We start from the raw sequence: 18,208 nt of genomic DNA on the forward strand, positions 1-18,208 counted from the left end.
GTGGAGAAAAGAGTCGCGAGAATGGTTGGTTGTTGATGGACTGAAGCTATGAAGTTAAGAGTCTTGCTCTGGTCATCCGGGGAGGGTCCCTGTGGATTAGAAACAGGGCGCTGGAGAAGAAGGAGCCCAGGTACCAGGGGACCCAGCTGACCCTGGGGCCCTGGGAGTCTCCCCGCGGGCCGGGAGGCGGAGCCCCGGGAGTCGCCTGGGGCCGCTGCGCCTTCCCTCTCTCGCCAGGAGGCGGGGCGGCCCAGAAATGAAGAGGAGCGCGGGCCGGGCGGGTTAAGTCCTCGCCGCCACCATGGAGCAGCAGCGCGCCTCAGCTCGCCTGCGGATTGTTCTGAGGCACCTCGGCCGCCCGTCGGCTGGGGCCTTGGTATCCTTTGGGCTGGACAGGGCTCCGTCCAGATGGAGCACACCAACTTAGTCTTTGGGGGTGGCCCGGGCCTAGGTGGTGGCCTCCAGGACGCAGGAGGGACACTTCACTTGCCCTTTTCGGTGCTCCACGCTGCGATCCCCACAAAGGTTTCATCTCAAACAGGCACCTGGGAGCGGGGTGGAGGCTGGATCTCCATGCTCTGGTGGCCCCCACCCTCTCAAAGTCTTCGTTCCTGACAAGACCATCCTGGGTTTCCCTGACAGCTATTGCTTTGCTCCACCTTTCTTGTTCTTCCTAGGGCTGGAGGTGGGTCCCAAAGGAGGCCTTGCCATAGTCAGCTGCCTTGTTAATTTCTGCACTGAGTATGCACCACCTCTGCGAGGGAATATCTGGAGACCAAGAAATGCCCCAGGACAATCACACAGAAGCATAGAGCTGACTGGAAGGAACTTAGAGGACAGGTCATTAGAATCCCCTCTAGAGAGGACACAAGTCCTCTAAGGGCATGGGAACTGGACACACTGGTGCTGCTCTGGACCACTATCTGGAGGTGAAACCCTCTCTCAGCCTGTGCTTCTGGTTGCTCCCCTTGCTAGTGGAGCTCTGTGCTCTGTGGCAGCCTCTGGTGACCTGGGGACCCTGGCAGAGTCTGCACTGGTGTCTGGAAAAGGACTTAGAATCCAGCACCTGGGTTGTCCTTGAGCCTTCACAAGTGAATGCCAGCCAGGATGTGTGTGCCAGGCTTGTAGGGGAGGAACAGACTCAGAAATGTGGGAGTGTGAATAGGATCCACAATTCAAATCGGTTTCTTGAACTGCTTTTGCCTGCTCAGTTTAAGCCTTCTCATTCAGAGAGTGCTTTGGGAAGCTCTGTTGGAACTGTCTGGAGTTTTTCTTTAGGCCAGTAGCCTCTCTTCTGCTTTTTGTTAACATCCTGACATCTCTCCTAAGGTTGAGTCTAATAGCTGTGTCTTGGACGTTCAGTGTTTGCTCTTCCCAGTGGGTTTACAAGCAGCAACATGGAAGAACATTGCCGGTTTGAACTTTGTCCATAGGACAGTAAAGTGGTAAAGAGACTCCAGGAGAGAATGTCAGCTCATTTTACAGTGAGAAACAGAGAATAGAAGGAATTAAAAATTTGAACTATTTAACTATATCAGTGTTTGTCATAGTGTGGTCCATAGACCAGTGGCATCTGCATCCCCTGGGAATTTGTCAGAAGAACTTGTTAGAAAAGGACTTTTGCTGTGCAAGTGTAGCTCAGTGGGTTTAATTCAGTGCTAGAGGACTTGCCTAGTACTGCAGGGCCCTGGGTTTCATCCCAGGAGTGGTGGGGATTGCAAATTCTTAGGCTCAATTCAACTCAGACTGCAGAATCAGAATCTAGAGGTGTTGCCCTGGGGTCTCCTATATGTTCTATTTCTGATGCAGGCTAAATACTGAGAGTTGTGATACACTGGGACTGGATATATTTAGGAGTATAATTGGGATTTCTTGGTTCAGCCTCTCATTGCTTTTTTTTTTCTCTCTGTTATTCTGGGGATGGAACCCAAGGTGTGGTGCATGTTAGGCAAGTGTTCTACCACTAAGCTAAATCCCAGCCCTCTTAATATTTTTTAATTGGATTTTCTGACCCTGCTATTGCTGAGCTTAGAGATTAGTGTTTTGATGGGTTTTTCCATATCAGCACTGTTGAGTTTGGCTTTCTGTGATGAAATATTTCATGTTTCATGTACAAATATAGTAGCCCCAGCCACATGTGGCTATTGAGCTGTTGAAATAGGTCAAATTAGAATGAGTGCAAGTGAGGAACTGCATTTTGGCATTCAATTAATTTCAGCTTAAATAGCCAGAAGTGCCTGGTGGCTTTGATCTTGGACAACACTGGCCAAGATTTATAGTAAATCTTTCCTTTAGTCTTAGACTTCTTAAAGATTTGTGACAGTTTTTCTGCAGCTTTCATTGTTTCTTAGAATGGTGGATTTTGGAATAAAGAATAATCATTTTTGAAGTGTAGAATGTCAAGTTTTTATTTAACATGAAGACAAGTAGAGAGGGGAAATAAATCCATGTAAGTCATTATTCCACCACTGACAAATAGTAAACTTGCTGGTGTTTTCTGTTCCTATGCATAGTATTAAAACCCAGGAATATACTATATGAGTTTTGTGCATGCATTGCTTTCACTTAACCTTAGCTTATAAACATTTCCATGTCATTAAAATTTCCCCAAGAATAACAATGACAAAGAAAACATGCTACAGGAATTCAGGAGAGGCAACAAGACCAATGGTCTAGAGTCTGAGATCTGAGTGTCTTGGCAATGACACTTGCTGAGAGTCACTGGCCCAGGCAGGGTGTTAACCCCTCTGCCTCTGAGAGAGCAGACAGGAGCTCATAATTCTGACTCTTGGCTTGCATTCTTCCTGGATTATGACACTGTCATCACATTTGATAGAGATGTCACTTAAGAAATGATAACCTGTTCATGAGAAGTGACACTCCGAAAGGAACTCTTTTAACTAATGAAACAATGAGAAAATAATAGAAATAATGAGATACTGTGTCAATAATCTCTAGTTACAGTTTGGAAAAGAGATTTTAGAAAAAGAATTTTTAGTTCTTACACATATTTAAAATTAGACTAGACTGTGGGATATAGATGAAAGGACTTAAAGCAGCAGTGTGTACCTGTCAGGGTGATGTGGGAAACCTGAGCACCTGGTGTCTGTTTAGGGAACTCCTTTCCTGAGAGAACCACCCCAGAGCAGGCAGTTGTTCCTAGACAAGGTTGACTCCCAAATTTTACTTTGTTTGCCTTAATTCACATGCTAGGTAGCTACTCACACTTCAGGGCCTATTGCCCCTGCCAGTTTCCATCCTCAGCAATTCCAGTGAGTAGATGTCACTTTAACTGGTAACTCTACTATGTATATAAATGCTTTTCTAATGGTAATTTGGATATGATATAAAATATATATTGCCTGCTTAGAATTCATTATACAAATTCTTTGTAGGATTTGTTCTAATTAATTAGAATTGTGGATGCTTTTGAAGATCTTGACTTTAACTTTTCTATATTTTTTCTAAACTTCAGAAAGAAGGAAAACTACCAGAAAATATATAATCTGAGTTTTGAAAATGCAAGCATGGGGGCTGGGGATATAGCTCAGTTGGTAGAGTGCTTGCCTCGCATGCACAAGGGCCCGGGTTCAATCCCCAGCACCACAAAAAAAAAAAAAAAAAAAAAAAAAAAAAAAGTAAGTATGTTTTATTACAACTAAATTAGCTTGTCCTTTGGTTAAATTAATATATTAGGAGGAATTTTTTTTGTTTTCATTATATTTTTTTTCTCTTTGTCTTTTTTTTTTTTTTTTGGTTTCACTAAGTTGCCCAAATTGGTATTGAACTCCTTGGCTTTAGCAATGTTTCTGTTTCAGCTTCTTGAGTTCCTGAAATTATAAATGTAGATTTATTACTTTTTTTTTTTTTTTTTTTTTTTTTAGTGATAGGGATTGAACCCAAAGGGTAGTTCAACAATGCATTCCCAGTAGTTTTTAATTCTTATCTTGACACAGGATCTGGCTGCGTTCCTTAGGGCCTCACTAAGTTGCTGAGGCTAACCTGGAACATGCAACTCTGCCTCAGCCTCCTGTGTCCCTGGGATTATAAGTGTTTACTACTGTGCCAGACAAATTTTATTCTTATGTCACCTTGACCTTCATAAATATTGTTACAGCCATAATTTCAGTCTTACAAGAGGTGTTGGGTGATTTTATTTGCTGATATCTTTTTTAATATTGTGATTTCTCTTTGTTGATGTTGTTCTAATTAGTTATGCATGACAGTAAAATGCATTTTGACACATCATACATAAATGGAGTATAACTTCTCATTCATGTGGTTGTACATGTTGTAGAGTTGCCCAGGTCATGTAATCATATTTACACATAGGGTAATAATGTCTGATTCATTCTTCCATCATTCCTACCCTCATGCCTCTGCCCCTGCCTGCACTCCCCTCTGTCTAGTCTAAAATACCTCTATTCTTCCCCCTCTCCCTTATTGTGAATTAGCATCCACATATCAGAGGAAATATTTATTCTTTGGTTCTTTGGGACTGGCTTATTTTGCTTAGCATAATATTCCCCAGGTCCATCCTTTTACTGGCAAATGCCATAATTTCATTCTTCTTTTAAATTGAGTAATATATATAATATATATACCAGAATTCCTTTATCTATTCATCTGTTGAAGGGAAGTTTGGTTCCATAGTTTAGCTATTGTGAATCTGGCTGCTGTAACATTGATGTGGCTGCATCACAGTAGTATGCTGATTTTAAGTCCTTTGGGTATAAACCTAGGATTGGGTTGACTGGGTCAAATGGTGGTTCCATTCTAAGTTTTCTGAGGAATCTCCATACTATTTTCCATAGTAGTTGCACCTATTTACAGTTCCACCTCATTTGCTGATATGTTGTATATTTATTTGGATTTTGTTATTTTGATTATTTCTGAGAATGTATTGAATGAATTAAAAACATAAAATTTTTTAAATTAATTACCCAACTGAAAACCATGTACATGCACTCCAGAAAAAATTTAAAAATCAGAGAAAAGGAGGGAATTCAAAAAATCACCCATAATTGCATTATTGAAAGGCAATCACTGTTAAAAATATTTTTGGTGTATTTCTCAGCAGTCTTCTTTGCACAAATAGTGTCATATTTATATCATTGTAATCATATTTTATTATAATAGTCATTCTCCACACACTCATTTCCTTCAATTTTCATGCCTGGGTCCTGTTCCATTGAGAGGATATAATGTGATGAGTTAATATTTTTTCCATTACTGTACCTTTTGTGACCACTCTTAATGTTTTCGACATGAAGTTTTTCAATCATTTTAAGATCAGTTTCTTAAAGACCTACAATTAGAAGTATTGGATATAGGATATCTCATTTCTTGGATTCTTGGTACACAATGGTAGGTTGTAATTAAGTTTGGACTTATTTAGTGCCTTTTTGTCCTGTAGGTATACTTTGGATAATAATGTGCTAAGCCTGGAACAGAGAAAATTTTATGAAGAAAATGGATTTCTTGTTATTAAAAATCTAGTATCTGATGCTGATATTCAACGCTTTAGGTAAAGTAAAACTCTTGGGTATTTTACAAAATGTGTATTAGGGCAATTATGTGATTTGCAGGAAAATGGAGGAAACTGGACAACATCATGTTAGGATCAATAGGCCGACTCAGAGTCAAGGGTTATTGTGTTCTCTCATGTGGAAACTAGACAGAAGAAAGGGGTAAAAAGAGGTCTCATGAAAATAGAAGGGAGATCAATAGAGTACAACAACAGGTTCTGTGGGAGGGAGAAGAGGAGAGAGAAAGGGGAGATGACCCAAGAATTCTATGTGCAGATATGAATATACCACAATGATATAATTATTAGGTTTAATTATAATGCATGACTAAAAATTGATATACTATGTATTATATTATGTAATGGTAGTACAAGTTAGATTAACCTCTGCAAGTTCATGTATTTTTGAGTGATGTGTTTTGTTGGGATGTGTTTAGGAGCATGCCAGACTTTCTTGGCCTTAATCTCAGTTCTACCTCTTAACATGGTGTGTCTCACACAGGTGACATGTCCCACACAGTCACCTTAGTTTTCCATACCTGTGTGTACTCCTCTGTAAAATGTCCATAATAATAGTACTGATCTCCTAGCATTGTTGATAGGACAAAAAAGGTAAAATATGTGGAGAGTACTATGAACAGGGCCTGGCATCAGGTAGTTGTTACAGGAGTATTTGCTACTACAGACCAAGCATCCTTAATCTGAAAAGCCAATATCCAAATCATTGAGCACCAAGATGATGTCACAAGAGGAAAATTCCGCACTTGACCCCATGTGATGGTCATGGTCACAACACACACACACTAAAACTATTGTATAAAATTACCTTCAAGCTATGTATATATGGCATATAGAAAACATAAATTCTGTGATGAGCTGTGGGTCCCATCTTTAGGGTATCTCATTATTATTGTATCATCATCATCATCATCTTCATTATCATTATTTTCAGTATTGGGGATTGAAACCAGGGGAGCTTTACCATAGAAGTCCATCCCAGACCTTTCCATATATATATATTTTGAAACAGAGACTTGCTAAATTGATTAGGCTGGCTTCTCACTTATATCCTGCAGCTTCCTGTCCTGAGTCTGTATGATTAGAGGCCTGAGCCACCACAATCAGCTCAAGTAGATCAGGAGAGCACAACATAACAAAATCCAAAAAATACCTAAAATCTGAAATATTTCGAAGTATTTCAGATAAGGAATACTTAGCCTATATTATTACAATGTAATTATGAAACTATTTCTCCACTGGTGTGTTAAGCCAAGCAATATTTTCATCCTGGTAGTGGATTCTGGCTAGGAGGCCACAATTTCCGAGTTGGCCATTTTCTCTTCCCTCCCATCAAAATTATTCTACTAGGCCTGAGGGCTGAGGAAGTAGAGAGAAACTACTCCTGTACTTGCCAATCTTTGCACAGGTCCAGGCCAACCAGGGGCTTGGAGCAGAGGTCATGACATTGTTTGTAATTTAATTTTCTAGGGTTGAATTTGAAAAAATCTGCAAAAATGAGTCGAAACCAGCAGGACTAGTGGTCGTGAGAGATGTGTCCCTTGCAACATCAGAATACATTCCAAGTGAGAAAACTATCTTGAAGATTCAGAATTTACGTGATGATAAGGAGCTCTTCAGATACTGCACTCTCCCAGAGGTTAGAGGCTGCTCTTGTTTTGGTTTCTCCTTCATAACCAGCCTGGAAGTCTTCCCCAAGACCTGGTGATTGTACTGAATTTAACAGCTTTCCACACATGGTGCTAGAGTGGTGTTCTCAGCTGGAGGAAATTTTGTCTTCCAGTGGATACTGTCAATGTCTTAAGACTTTCCTTATTTCCAGGATTTTCTGGTAGTTACAACAGTGGGGAAGGATGCAATAGTGGCTTCTAGTGGGTAGTGGCCACAGATGCTGGCAATAGGGCGCAAGATCCTATGATGCACAAAAGAGTTCTCTCCCCAAGAATTATCCCAACCAAGATACCAACAGCACCAAGACTGAGAAACCCCACTATGGATTGTGTTAATTATCTTTTGTTAAGAAAAACAGGAATTAAAGAGCAAGGGCTCTATTAAAAGTAAATATCAACAGGTGTGAAAGTAGTGTAAATCTATTCATTCTTCTATTTGTTTTATGAAGCTTGTCAGTTGAGTTATGAATTTGCTTTTATTTATTTATTTTATTTAATCTTTTTAGTCGTATATGACAGTAGAATGTACTTTGACATATCGTACATATATGGAGTTTAATTTCCCATTCTCATGGTTATATATGATGTAGAGTTACACTGGTTGTGTATACATATATGAACATAGGAAAGTTCTGTCCAGTTCATTCTATTGTTTTCCCATTCCCATCTCCTTCCTTTCCCCACATTCCTCTTTGTCCCAATCCAGGGAACCTCCACTCCTCCTTCCCCCACCTATTTGAGTCAGCGTCTGCATATCATAAAGACATGAATTTGCTTTTAAATTTAAATTATGTTTTATGTAATCTTGTTTATATATAGTGCTAAGGATTAAACTCTGGGGCACTTTATCACTGAACTACACCCTCAGTCTTTTTATTCTTTGTATTGACATATCAGTCATGCTGTGGTTGAGGCTGACTTTGAACTGATGATTTTCTTGCCTCAGCCTCCTGAGCAGCTGGGATAACAGGCATACATCACTATGGCTGGCTTGAATTAATTTTTTAAAAAATTATTCTTCTTTGAGTGTAATTCATATTTCATGAATGGAGTTGGAGAATATCATGCTAATCAAAGTAAGCCAATCCCCAAAACCAAAGGCCGAATGCTCTCTCTGATATTTGGATGCTGATCCATAATGGACGGGGGGGAGGCATGGGAAGAACATAGGAACTTTGGGCAATTGGGAGGGAGTTTGGTGTAGGAAAGATGGTGGAATGAGATGGACATCATTACCCTAGGTACATGTATAACTACACATACGGTGTGACACCACATCATGTACAACCAGAGAAATGAAAAGTTGTTCTCTATTTGTGTATGATGAATCAAAATGCATTCTGCTGTCATATGTACCTAATTAGAATAAATATATAAATTAAAAAGAGTAATTCATATTTCAAAGAATTTAAGTAATTCGTATTTCAAGTAGATCAGGAGAGCACAACATGAGAAGACGTCTCTCTCTACCCAGCCTCACTTGCTGTGAGCTCTTTGTGCATTCTTCAGGAATTAGCTCTTGCATCCTCAAGTTTGTTCATACACTCCCACCTTTGAGCACCATGGTCTCCTAACCATTTGTTTAAAATGATTTGAAAGAGACATTCTATATAACAATTATGAAAAACCATAACCAAATGCCTTTAGTGTGTTTGACTCCTGAAGACAGATTGAATAGGTAAATTACCTGTGATGTCCTGTTCAGCCCATGGAGAGAAGGCCCAGGGGAAATGATCCGCACCTATCAGTGCTTCAACCTCCAGTGCTGTGATGGGAATGAAATCTGCAGGTGCTCATAGAACTTGAAACCAGAGGCAACTCGTGGTGGATGAAGTACTTCCATCCTTGACTTTCAGATTTCCTATTTTCCTTTCTCCTCTGCTCAAACTCCATGGCGACAGAAACCTCCTTTTCTTGTTCACTTTTGAGCCCCCTGCTGGCCAATATTCTGCCTAGTTCATGGACCTTAGGGAAGAATTCTTGAGGCTGTAGCCACATATATTGAAGGAGGTCCTCTGACCCATTGTTCTACTTTCTGCTGGGCCAGTGGTGACAGCCCCAAGTCATGATAGACCCTTTTTATGCAGAATCTCCCAGGAGGAGGGAGACACTGCCTTCTGCCTGGGCCACCCTCTGTGGCTTTGGTTAGCAGAAGAGCTGATCCTGGGCTTCCTAGTTGATACCTCCTAGATACCCTTATCTTTTTTGTAGGGCAAAAGAGAAAGGTTAAACTTCAAGCTTGCCCAAAAAGTTCTCATTGAATTCTGAGTATTGGAGATTTAGAATGATTTCTAACCCCAAGGTTTCCATGTTTTGTTGGCAGTGTTGTGAAATACCAATTAATGTTCAAACTGTTGCCATTTTGGTTCTTGTGTGGACACTTTATGCCTCTTGTCTATATTTCTGATTTCCAATGAGTTTTTTTTTCCTTCTCCTTTTCTCAGATTCTGAAGTATGTGGAGTGCTTCACTGGACCCAATATTATGGCCCTGCACACAATGGTGATAAACAAACCTCCGGATACGGGTAAAGGGCTCTTATTTGTTAAAGAGAGGAAAGACAAAAAGATAGTTTAATTAACACAGGTAAACGTGATGTTCTAGCTGCATTCATGTGTGTAACTGTCAAACTTTGGATTAAGTGCTGCTAGGTCTTAAAAGAGCTCATGATATATCAACATTGAAGTAAAAGTGATTTCAGATGTTGTTTTAGGGTTATTGCTAACTTTTCAGAAGAATGGTTCTCTTAAATGACAGTTTAAGAAATGTGACTGTTTGTATATGATACACTCCTTCTATTCAACATCTCTAATCTTCACCAGCCACCCTTAGCCTGTTGGATTCTGCATTCCTGATCTGAAGACATTATTATTAGTAACAGGATGAAAGCTGTTACTATAAGTCACACTCAAGTCCTTGTGGTGCCTTATGCTTGCCAAATCCTAGATTCTAAATTCTGACAGTGACATTGATTCTGCAAGTAGATCCCAGGTATCTGCCTTTTAATACCCATCTCCAGAGATTCTACTGCAGGTGGCTCTATGTCCACACCAAGAGATCCTTTTACAATGCAGCAGAAATCAGCCATGAGAAGGTTTTATCCCTGTGTACTTTTTCTTCCTTCTGACAGCTGGGAGAGGTTTAAGTGATAGGATGTCCTTTCTTTTGAGGGGAGGTGGTCTGGAAACCAAGTGCCTAGAAAAAGCTGGGGAAAATGTCCCTGTGGTTAGTGTTTCTGACTGGACACTGACTGGACACAGGATGACTATTGCTCTGTGAAGCAGGACCTCTAAGGGAACTGTTTTTGGCATCGGCCACATAGAAGGGGACCTCAGCTGGGCTCTGTATTGCACTTTGTAATCCTAGTAACTTGGGAGGCTGAGGCAGGAGAAGCTCAGATCCAAAGCCAGCTTTAGCAACTTAGCAGGGCTCTAACTAATTAGCAAGATCCTGTTTCAAAATAAAAAATAAAAATGGCTGGGAATGTGGCAGTAGTTAAGCACCCCTGGGTTCAATCCCCCATGCTCATTGAGACTATTCTTATGAGACTGAAACTCAGACTCCTGCCACGAAGAAACAAAACAACAAAAACCTGAAGAAAAAAAAATTCAAACATACCTGTAATAGTCTTTTAATTTAATTTAATTAGTCCAGCTTCTTTTTTTTTAAAAAAAAATCATTACTGCATGCTAGCTCTGTGCCAAATATAGAGTGTTAAAGGAATAAAGCAAAACAGAGATGATGGTGTATATGAGGTTCCCTAGAAAAGAGGGTAGGCACCCAGCAACAAGAAACTCAGAAGATAAATGGAGATTCCAAGCACCATCTTGACTGCTATTTCAGTGTGGAACTTGTCCCTTTAGACAGAATTTGCACAGTGTTTGATGTGGTTATTTTTTTCAGAAGAAGGTCAATATGTTGTTTATTCAGGCAAAGAATAATAAGTATGAGGCTTGAGCCCCTTTTGACAGCAGGCTCATTTCAGGCAAGAAGACTTCCCGGCACCCCATGCACCAGGATCTGCACTATTTCCCCTTCAGGCCCAGCAATCGCATTGTGTGTGCTTGGACCGCCATGGAGCACATTGACCGGAACAACGGCTGTCTGGCTGTCCTCCCAGGCACCCACAAACTTCCCCTGAAGCCACATGACTACCCCCAGTGGGAGGTAGGTCTGTCTGACCACTGAGTCTGGATCAGAATCTCTTTCCCTGTTGTAATTTCATGTCAAAAACTTGGAAAAGAGACTGCCTTCCTTTCTCAGCAAATCATTGTCCTGAAATCTGCAATTGGGATCAGGAGGAGTTCAAGGACAGCAGATCAAATATTCATTATATTTGTTCTTTCATCCTATGTGTGAGGGCCAGCCAGTGTGGAGACTTGGGTAGGAGCTGCCTAGGATCTGAGATGGCGAGGCCTGATGCAGAGGTCAGGCATCAACCCTTCAACTCTGGTGTGTGTGAAGTGCTCCCTGACTGAAGACTCTCAGAGTAGAGGAACGGGGGGAGGGATTGTCTCCTTGCCCCTGTGAGGACCAGCAGAGGCTCAGGGGTGGAGGTGGAGGTTGAGCTGAGCCTTGAAGGACAAAGTAGAATTTCCTACCCCAGAAATTCTCTATGGAGGCCTCAGGTCAAGGGCAAGTGTGAACCGGGCTAAGGAGGAGGAAAGATGGAAGACACTCATATTCCAGATAGGCTGGGTGCTAGTGGCACATTTGGGAGAAGAGCTAAAAATGTACATTAGGATCTGATTAAGAAGGATTTTAGTAGTGAGTCTCCAGGTTATATGTGGAGAATGGGGTGCTTCCATTTTAGGAAGCTGGAAGAACTTTCATTTTTTAACTAAATTTGTTTTTCAGCAATAAGTCTCATGTAAGAAATGTACATATTTTGAGGATATAATTTGACAATTTTTTCCATACACACCTGGTACCACAATCAAAGGAATCCATCCCCAAGCAACCACTGAGTTACTATCCGTTCCTGTCATTTAGTTTGAATTTTATAAAATGTTATGTAAGTATAGTCCTATAGCATACACCTTTTTGGGGAGTGTGGCTTCTGTTGCTCAGCATAGTTATTTTGAGGTTCACCAGAGCTGACATGTCTCTCAATAGCTTGTTCTTTGTTCCTTTCCATTGCTGAGTAGTATTCTGTTGCATGACTGAACAATAGTTTGTATAGGCATTCAAACATTGATGCTGGGGAGCTATTAAGGTGCCCCTGAGCCATGAATGATGAGGTCCAATTCATTCTTCAAAAACGTGTTCTCACTGTTTGAGGTCTAGAAGTCTAGAGGTAGTGAGGAGATTCTCAGGATTTTCTGTACAAGACCAGAAGATCCTGAAATCCCTGATGAATCACTGGCAGAATCTGCTTTGAAGTGAAAGGGCAGGATGATGGCCTCAGAGAATCGCAGCAGCCATTTGGTGCTGCTTCTTTGTTCTTCCAACTTTATTTTAGTTCAATTTTATTTAGTTGTAGATGGATACAATATCTTTATTTTATTTGCTGATTTTTTTGTGTGTGGCTGAGTATCGAACCCAGTACCTTCCACATGCGAGACAAGGGCTCTACCACTGAGCTGCAACCCCAGCCCTGTTCTTCCAGCTTTAATCCCATCCAAGCCACCATCCTATTAGACAGTAATGCTTAGGAAGCATTACTTAAGAGAGTCTTCACCTCATTCGTTATCCCACATATCAATCATCTCTAGACACACCATCATCGACACACCCAGAAGCCTCTTTATCTTTGACATCTCTTAATTCAATCAAACCAACAATTTAACCATTACACTGGGTCAAAGTTACCATGTTCTGCAGTAGGACGATGGTCATGCCCCAAAAGAATACTTTTAGCATGAGGAATTGGACACTTCTGCCCAGATGCTTAAAGGCTCATCATCTGTAGTCACTTCTCACTTTAATTTCTTTAATAAGGATAGAATACATTTCCTTGAGTTATGACTACCTTTAGAAATAGTTATCAATAAACAATATTTAAACTTACTATTCTCTTTGTGCACTGAATATGACATAAGTCCTTTGAGCTCAGAAAAATTGAGCCTTTTCACCCTTCTATTTTGGGGGAATAATTAGGCTAAGGTATCCTAAGTAATGCAAGAATGATGTGAACAAAATTCTGGATGTGGCGAATGTCAGTCTGGGGCAAGGATGTTAAGATTTAGGCTGGAAATGCCTAAGAGAAAGGTGTTCACCTGCATTCACCACAAGAGGCAAAGCTGATCTCGATAACTTATAATTCAATGAGGAAGTGTAGGTAAAATTCAAAATTTTCATTTGGTCAAAAAATGAGTGAATTTATTATTAACCTGTGACCTTAATTTTTTGCATTGCTGGGGTTCAAACTCAAAGCCTTGCACATGCTAGGCAAGCCCTCCACCACTGAGCTACATCCTCATCTCTTTGTAAAAAATCTTTTTGAGACAGGATCTTGGTAAATTTACTTAAGCTGTCCTGACCTTGGGATGCCTGACTTCAGCCTCCCAAGTAGCAGGGATCACAGGTGTGCACCACTGTACCCATAGCATGTGACTTCTAGAAACCAGACTTATGACAGACTTATGCATCTTTTTTAATTTTAGAAGTTGACTTAGGTAAGTCTTCCTCTTGGTAGAAGTCAGAGAACCCTTGCTGTCCCTGACTAGTCGTGCACAAGTGTTCATTTTGGTGCTTCCTGCAGTTTAGACTGTGCCTGTCTTATGTGTTCCAGGGTGGAGTTAACGTCATGTACCATGGGATCCAGGACTATGACAAAGACCATGCCCGAGTGCACCTTGTGATGGAGAAGGGAGACACGGTTTTCTTTCACCCTTTGCTCATCCATGGATCTGGTCGGAATCAAACTCAAGGATTCCGGAAAGTATGCATCTAGTTTTTAAAGATGAGTGGGTTCAAAACAGAAAATCATAGGTATAGTAACATGTAAAAGATTTATGACTTTTTACTAAACTGGATTGTTTTTTTCCAATTTAATTACCAGAAAGAATATTTCCTTGTGATTTTTTTCCTCTACATAGTTAGAATCCAGGTGTCCTCAGGATCCCAAACCTGTTACTCTTGAATTTTGGTCATTTGTAGACTTGTTTCAGAGCAGTAGCTCACATTGCAGTGCACAGCTTCTGCCTTCTGAGGCAAAAACAAGGGCTGAAATACTCAAATAATCACATTTGGGGTTAGAGTTCTAGCTCAAACAATAAATTTTAAAAAATATAAAGATTGGCTACTTAGGCAATTATGCCAGTGTCTCATATATACCTTTAAAAAATATAATCATAGCTAGGTAAAAGTTTTTTATAGTTCCTTAATTAGCAATTAGCTAGTGGGCAGGAGGGAGAGGCTGACCTACAAGGTAGACACATTTAGGATGCCAGGGAGGGGGGCTTGCAGTTTAGAAGTCAAATCTGTGTGTAATAATTACTTTCTGCAAGGAAAACTCCTTGTGTGGTTGTTGACATTTATGAGATGCTTTTCTCCATTATCAATGTTCACCCCGCACAGGTAATTTCCTGCCATTTTATCAGTGCTGATTGCCACTGCATTGACGTGAAAGGCACCAGTTATGAAAATATTGAGAAAGAAGTTGTAGAAATAGCAAGAAAATACTATGGAAATGCAAATACCACAGAGTTGAAGGTACACTTGCATGAAATGACCAAGTAAAAATGTTTCAGATTTTTTTCCTCAGATACTTAATTAATCTCTGATTTAATTTGAGTATAGGACATGGATCCTTCTAGGACATTCAAGCATAAAGGTTTGGGATTTAATCAGATCTCCTTTCTTGATAAAGAATATTTCCATTAGAAAATCTTGTAAGACTCCAGAGTGCAATTCTGGGATCAATATTCCTCTCAGTAAATTTGCATGTGGAGTTAATGAGAGGCATTATGTGCGTGGAGCAGAGATGAAACACCTCTAAGGGGGCAGTAGACAGTGTTTCATGAGCTTTCCTAATTGATACACATCACTTGGAAAGTATTTGTTAAGTAGTGGATATTCAATGCCACTGATGAGGAATAGACAAATTAGCAATCAAGGCAATTAAATAAACCTTTTCACTTTATAGAAAACACACATTTTAGTCTCTGAACCAAGAAGCTATCCCTATTGTATTTCATTTACATGAGATAATGATAGTACAGGCATGCCCCTTCCCCCAAGAGACTGAGTGTGATGATAACTCTGGATTATCCTGGATGCTGTAGGTCAACACACACCAGTGGGATGCCACAGTGCCTTTGGGAACCATCAGAACACCTCCTCAGGATGGAGAATCTTACTTCTCCCTTTAGAACCTACAAATGTGTCCCTTTTGAATATGTTCCATGATTGGGGATTCAATCAACTGAAATGTTGGAAAATATTCAGAATATCTAAAAATATTTGAAAGAAATTGCATCTGTACTGAACACATACAGATATTTTTTTTCTCATCCTTATTCCCTAAACAATAGTGTATGTAATCTGGATAGTGTTTTTATGATACCAGGTGCTATAACTAATCTAGAAGTAATTTGAAGAATATGGGAGGATGTACAGAGATTATTTGATTCAAGGGATAGAGCAACCATGGACTTTAGTATCTGATGGGGGTCCTGGACTGTACATCACATTTCAATCTTGTGAAGGTTGTCCTGAATCAACACCACCCTGATTTATTTTAGGTACTTTTTAAGTTAGAGTTTGTCAGGCACATTTAGAATAATAATAGGATAATAGAATAACAATGCCAAATTATATAATTCTAAGTTATAAAAACACTTTCATGTCCCTTTTCTCATTTTCTTCACCAGAACTCATTGGTGCTATTCAGTCTATATAAAGGAGGAATTACAGTCCCAGAGATTGGTCTAAGTAACAGAGCTAGATTTCAGAGTAAAGCTAATTCTGACATTATTCTTTCCACCATACTCTGCTGTTTGCTCAAAAATAAAAAAGAAATAAGATCGTCTTATTGCTTTATTAATAATGGTGCAGGGTGCTTTGTGGCACATGCCTGTAATCCCAGCTACTTCATAGTTTGGCTTAGGCAGGAGGATTGCAAGTGAGGCCAGCTTCAGCAACTTGGCAAGAAACTGAAAATATAAAGTAAAAAGGGCTCAGACATAGATTAGTGGAGAATGCCCCTGGGTTCCATCTCTCATCTCTAGTAAAGCGCGCGCGCACACAAACACACACACACACACACACACACACACACACACACACTGCAAAATCAACTCTATGCAATGAAACCCCTAATACCTTAAAGATAAAACCCAAGGAAACCAGAACCCACAGCACCACTGTCACTACTATGATCTCATCAGATTTGCGCCCCCAAAGTACTTCAGACAAGTAAAGTAAAGATAAGCAGAGAGAAGGATAATGAACTTCTGTGACTTAGCATCACATCCTCCAGACGCATTACTTGTGATCAATAAGGCTGACAGGTTGGGGATCCATTGAGTCCATACAGTTAGCACTGTTTTAAATGTTGACATGAGAATTATTTGGAGTTCCAGAACTTGCTTTATTTACTAATCAAATTAATGATTATAGCTTTTTTTCCATTTAACCATTTGTAGAGGCTAGAAATCTATTTTCTTATGGGGAATAGGCCAATGGAAGTCTTCCATACACTCACTATGTTTGGTATTATTTCCAGGATTTTCTCATGTCTCACGCACAACTTGTGAAAGGAGAAAGAACCAACCTTTGAAACAGTCCTTAATTATAACTCTTTTAAAGGAAATTGAAAGAAGCAAGGACTCCGAGGAAAATATTTTCATATTGGAATAATGTAATCTATCCTAATACTTGTTACCAAATCAAGAAAGGTATTGGGGGTTTCATTGTGTAGAGTTGGTTTTGCAGTGGAATGATGTTATGTGAAATATTACTGTTTTTAGAAAAACTGATTTGAGATTACAACTAATAAATATGATGTATGATTTAAGTATATTCAATCAGTTCCTTGTACTGAATTAGCTGTTTGAAATTATACTAGGTGCTGTAACTAATCTAGAAGTGATTTGAAATATATTGCAGGATGTACAGAGATTATTTTATTCTTTGATTATTTATTTATTCTTTGAAATGCAGAGTGCAATGAGATGAGCATCCCTCTCCTAGTAAACACTCCACCTCCTGATTTCACTTAATGAGAGATTTCCAATCTAGGACCATGCATAGTACATTCACATTTGGTGAAGGGCCTACAAAGACATCACGTGATCAAAAAAAGAATGGGTCCTCATGCCAGCTACCCTCCTTCAAAAACAAAATATCTTCTCCAATCTTTTCCTTTGTTTCTAAGGAATGTACACAAGGATATCTTCCCTTATATTTCTTCCTAAGCAGGGCAACTGAAAGCCTTCAGCATTTATGAATGAAACCAAAGCTGTTTTGAGGAACGGGGACATTTTAAGATACTTTAGCGTAAATGGAGAGTGAGCCTGAACTGTGATTTATTTCAACGCAGCACTGCATTTCTATTACAGTTGAGGACCCCAAGGAACCCTGGTCCTTATTTTGTGGCTTCATTAAGAAAGAATTAGCCAGTTCCTTTCTTGTCATTGTACTCAGCACAGGATTTCCTAAATCTGTGTTTCCATGGGTGTTAGTTCATTGAGGGGGGCACCCATTTAATCTTAACCCCAGCAGTAAAGGAGCAAAGGCAAGAGAATCATTAAGAGAGCCTAGGGAAACTGGATCTAGAATGATATGTGAATAAATGTAAATAAGGTACACCAGGGCAAATAGCATGCAGAGAGCACTGCTTTGTGCCTCAAAAGTTGCTGTGATTAAAGGTGTACACCCCTGTGACCCGCTGTACCTGATTAGAAAAACCAAACTTCAGGCTGGGGTTGTGACTCAGTGGCAGAGTGCTTGCCTAGCATGTGTGAAGCACTCAGTTCAAGTCTCAGCACCACATATAAATAAATAAAATAAAGGTCCATGGACAACTTAAAAAAAAAAGAAAGAAAAAC

General features: G+C 40.0%; 1 protein-coding gene across 3 annotated transcripts; it reads left to right on the plus strand.

Moving 5' to 3' along the window:
• The first annotated feature begins 301 nt into the window (after positions 1 to 301).
• LOC143379448 (phytanoyl-CoA dioxygenase, peroxisomal-like) lies at positions 302 to 16,938 on the plus strand. Of its 3 annotated transcripts, XM_076832062.1 has the most exons (10): positions 302 to 376; positions 3,214 to 3,272; positions 5,417 to 5,527; positions 7,016 to 7,184; positions 9,660 to 9,741; positions 10,509 to 10,514; positions 11,200 to 11,381; positions 13,948 to 14,097; positions 14,736 to 14,870; positions 16,885 to 16,938. In XM_076832062.1, the coding sequence occupies exons 1-10, from the start codon at positions 302 to 304 to the stop codon at positions 16,936 to 16,938; spliced, it is 1,023 nt and encodes a 340-aa protein (XP_076688177.1). The 3 variants fall into 3 exon arrangements, with proteins under 3 accessions (XP_076688177.1, XP_076688176.1, XP_076688178.1); XM_076832061.1 differs by lacking the exon at positions 10,509 to 10,514; XM_076832063.1 differs by lacking the exons at positions 9,660 to 9,741; positions 10,509 to 10,514; positions 11,200 to 11,381.
• Positions 16,939 to 18,208: the final 1,270 nt, after the last annotated feature.

The sequence above is a fragment of the Callospermophilus lateralis genome, chromosome 13 (genome assembly GCF_048772815.1).
Source record: "Callospermophilus lateralis isolate mCalLat2 chromosome 13, mCalLat2.hap1, whole genome shotgun sequence".
Classification (NCBI taxonomy): Eukaryota; Metazoa; Chordata; class Mammalia; order Rodentia; family Sciuridae; genus Callospermophilus; species Callospermophilus lateralis.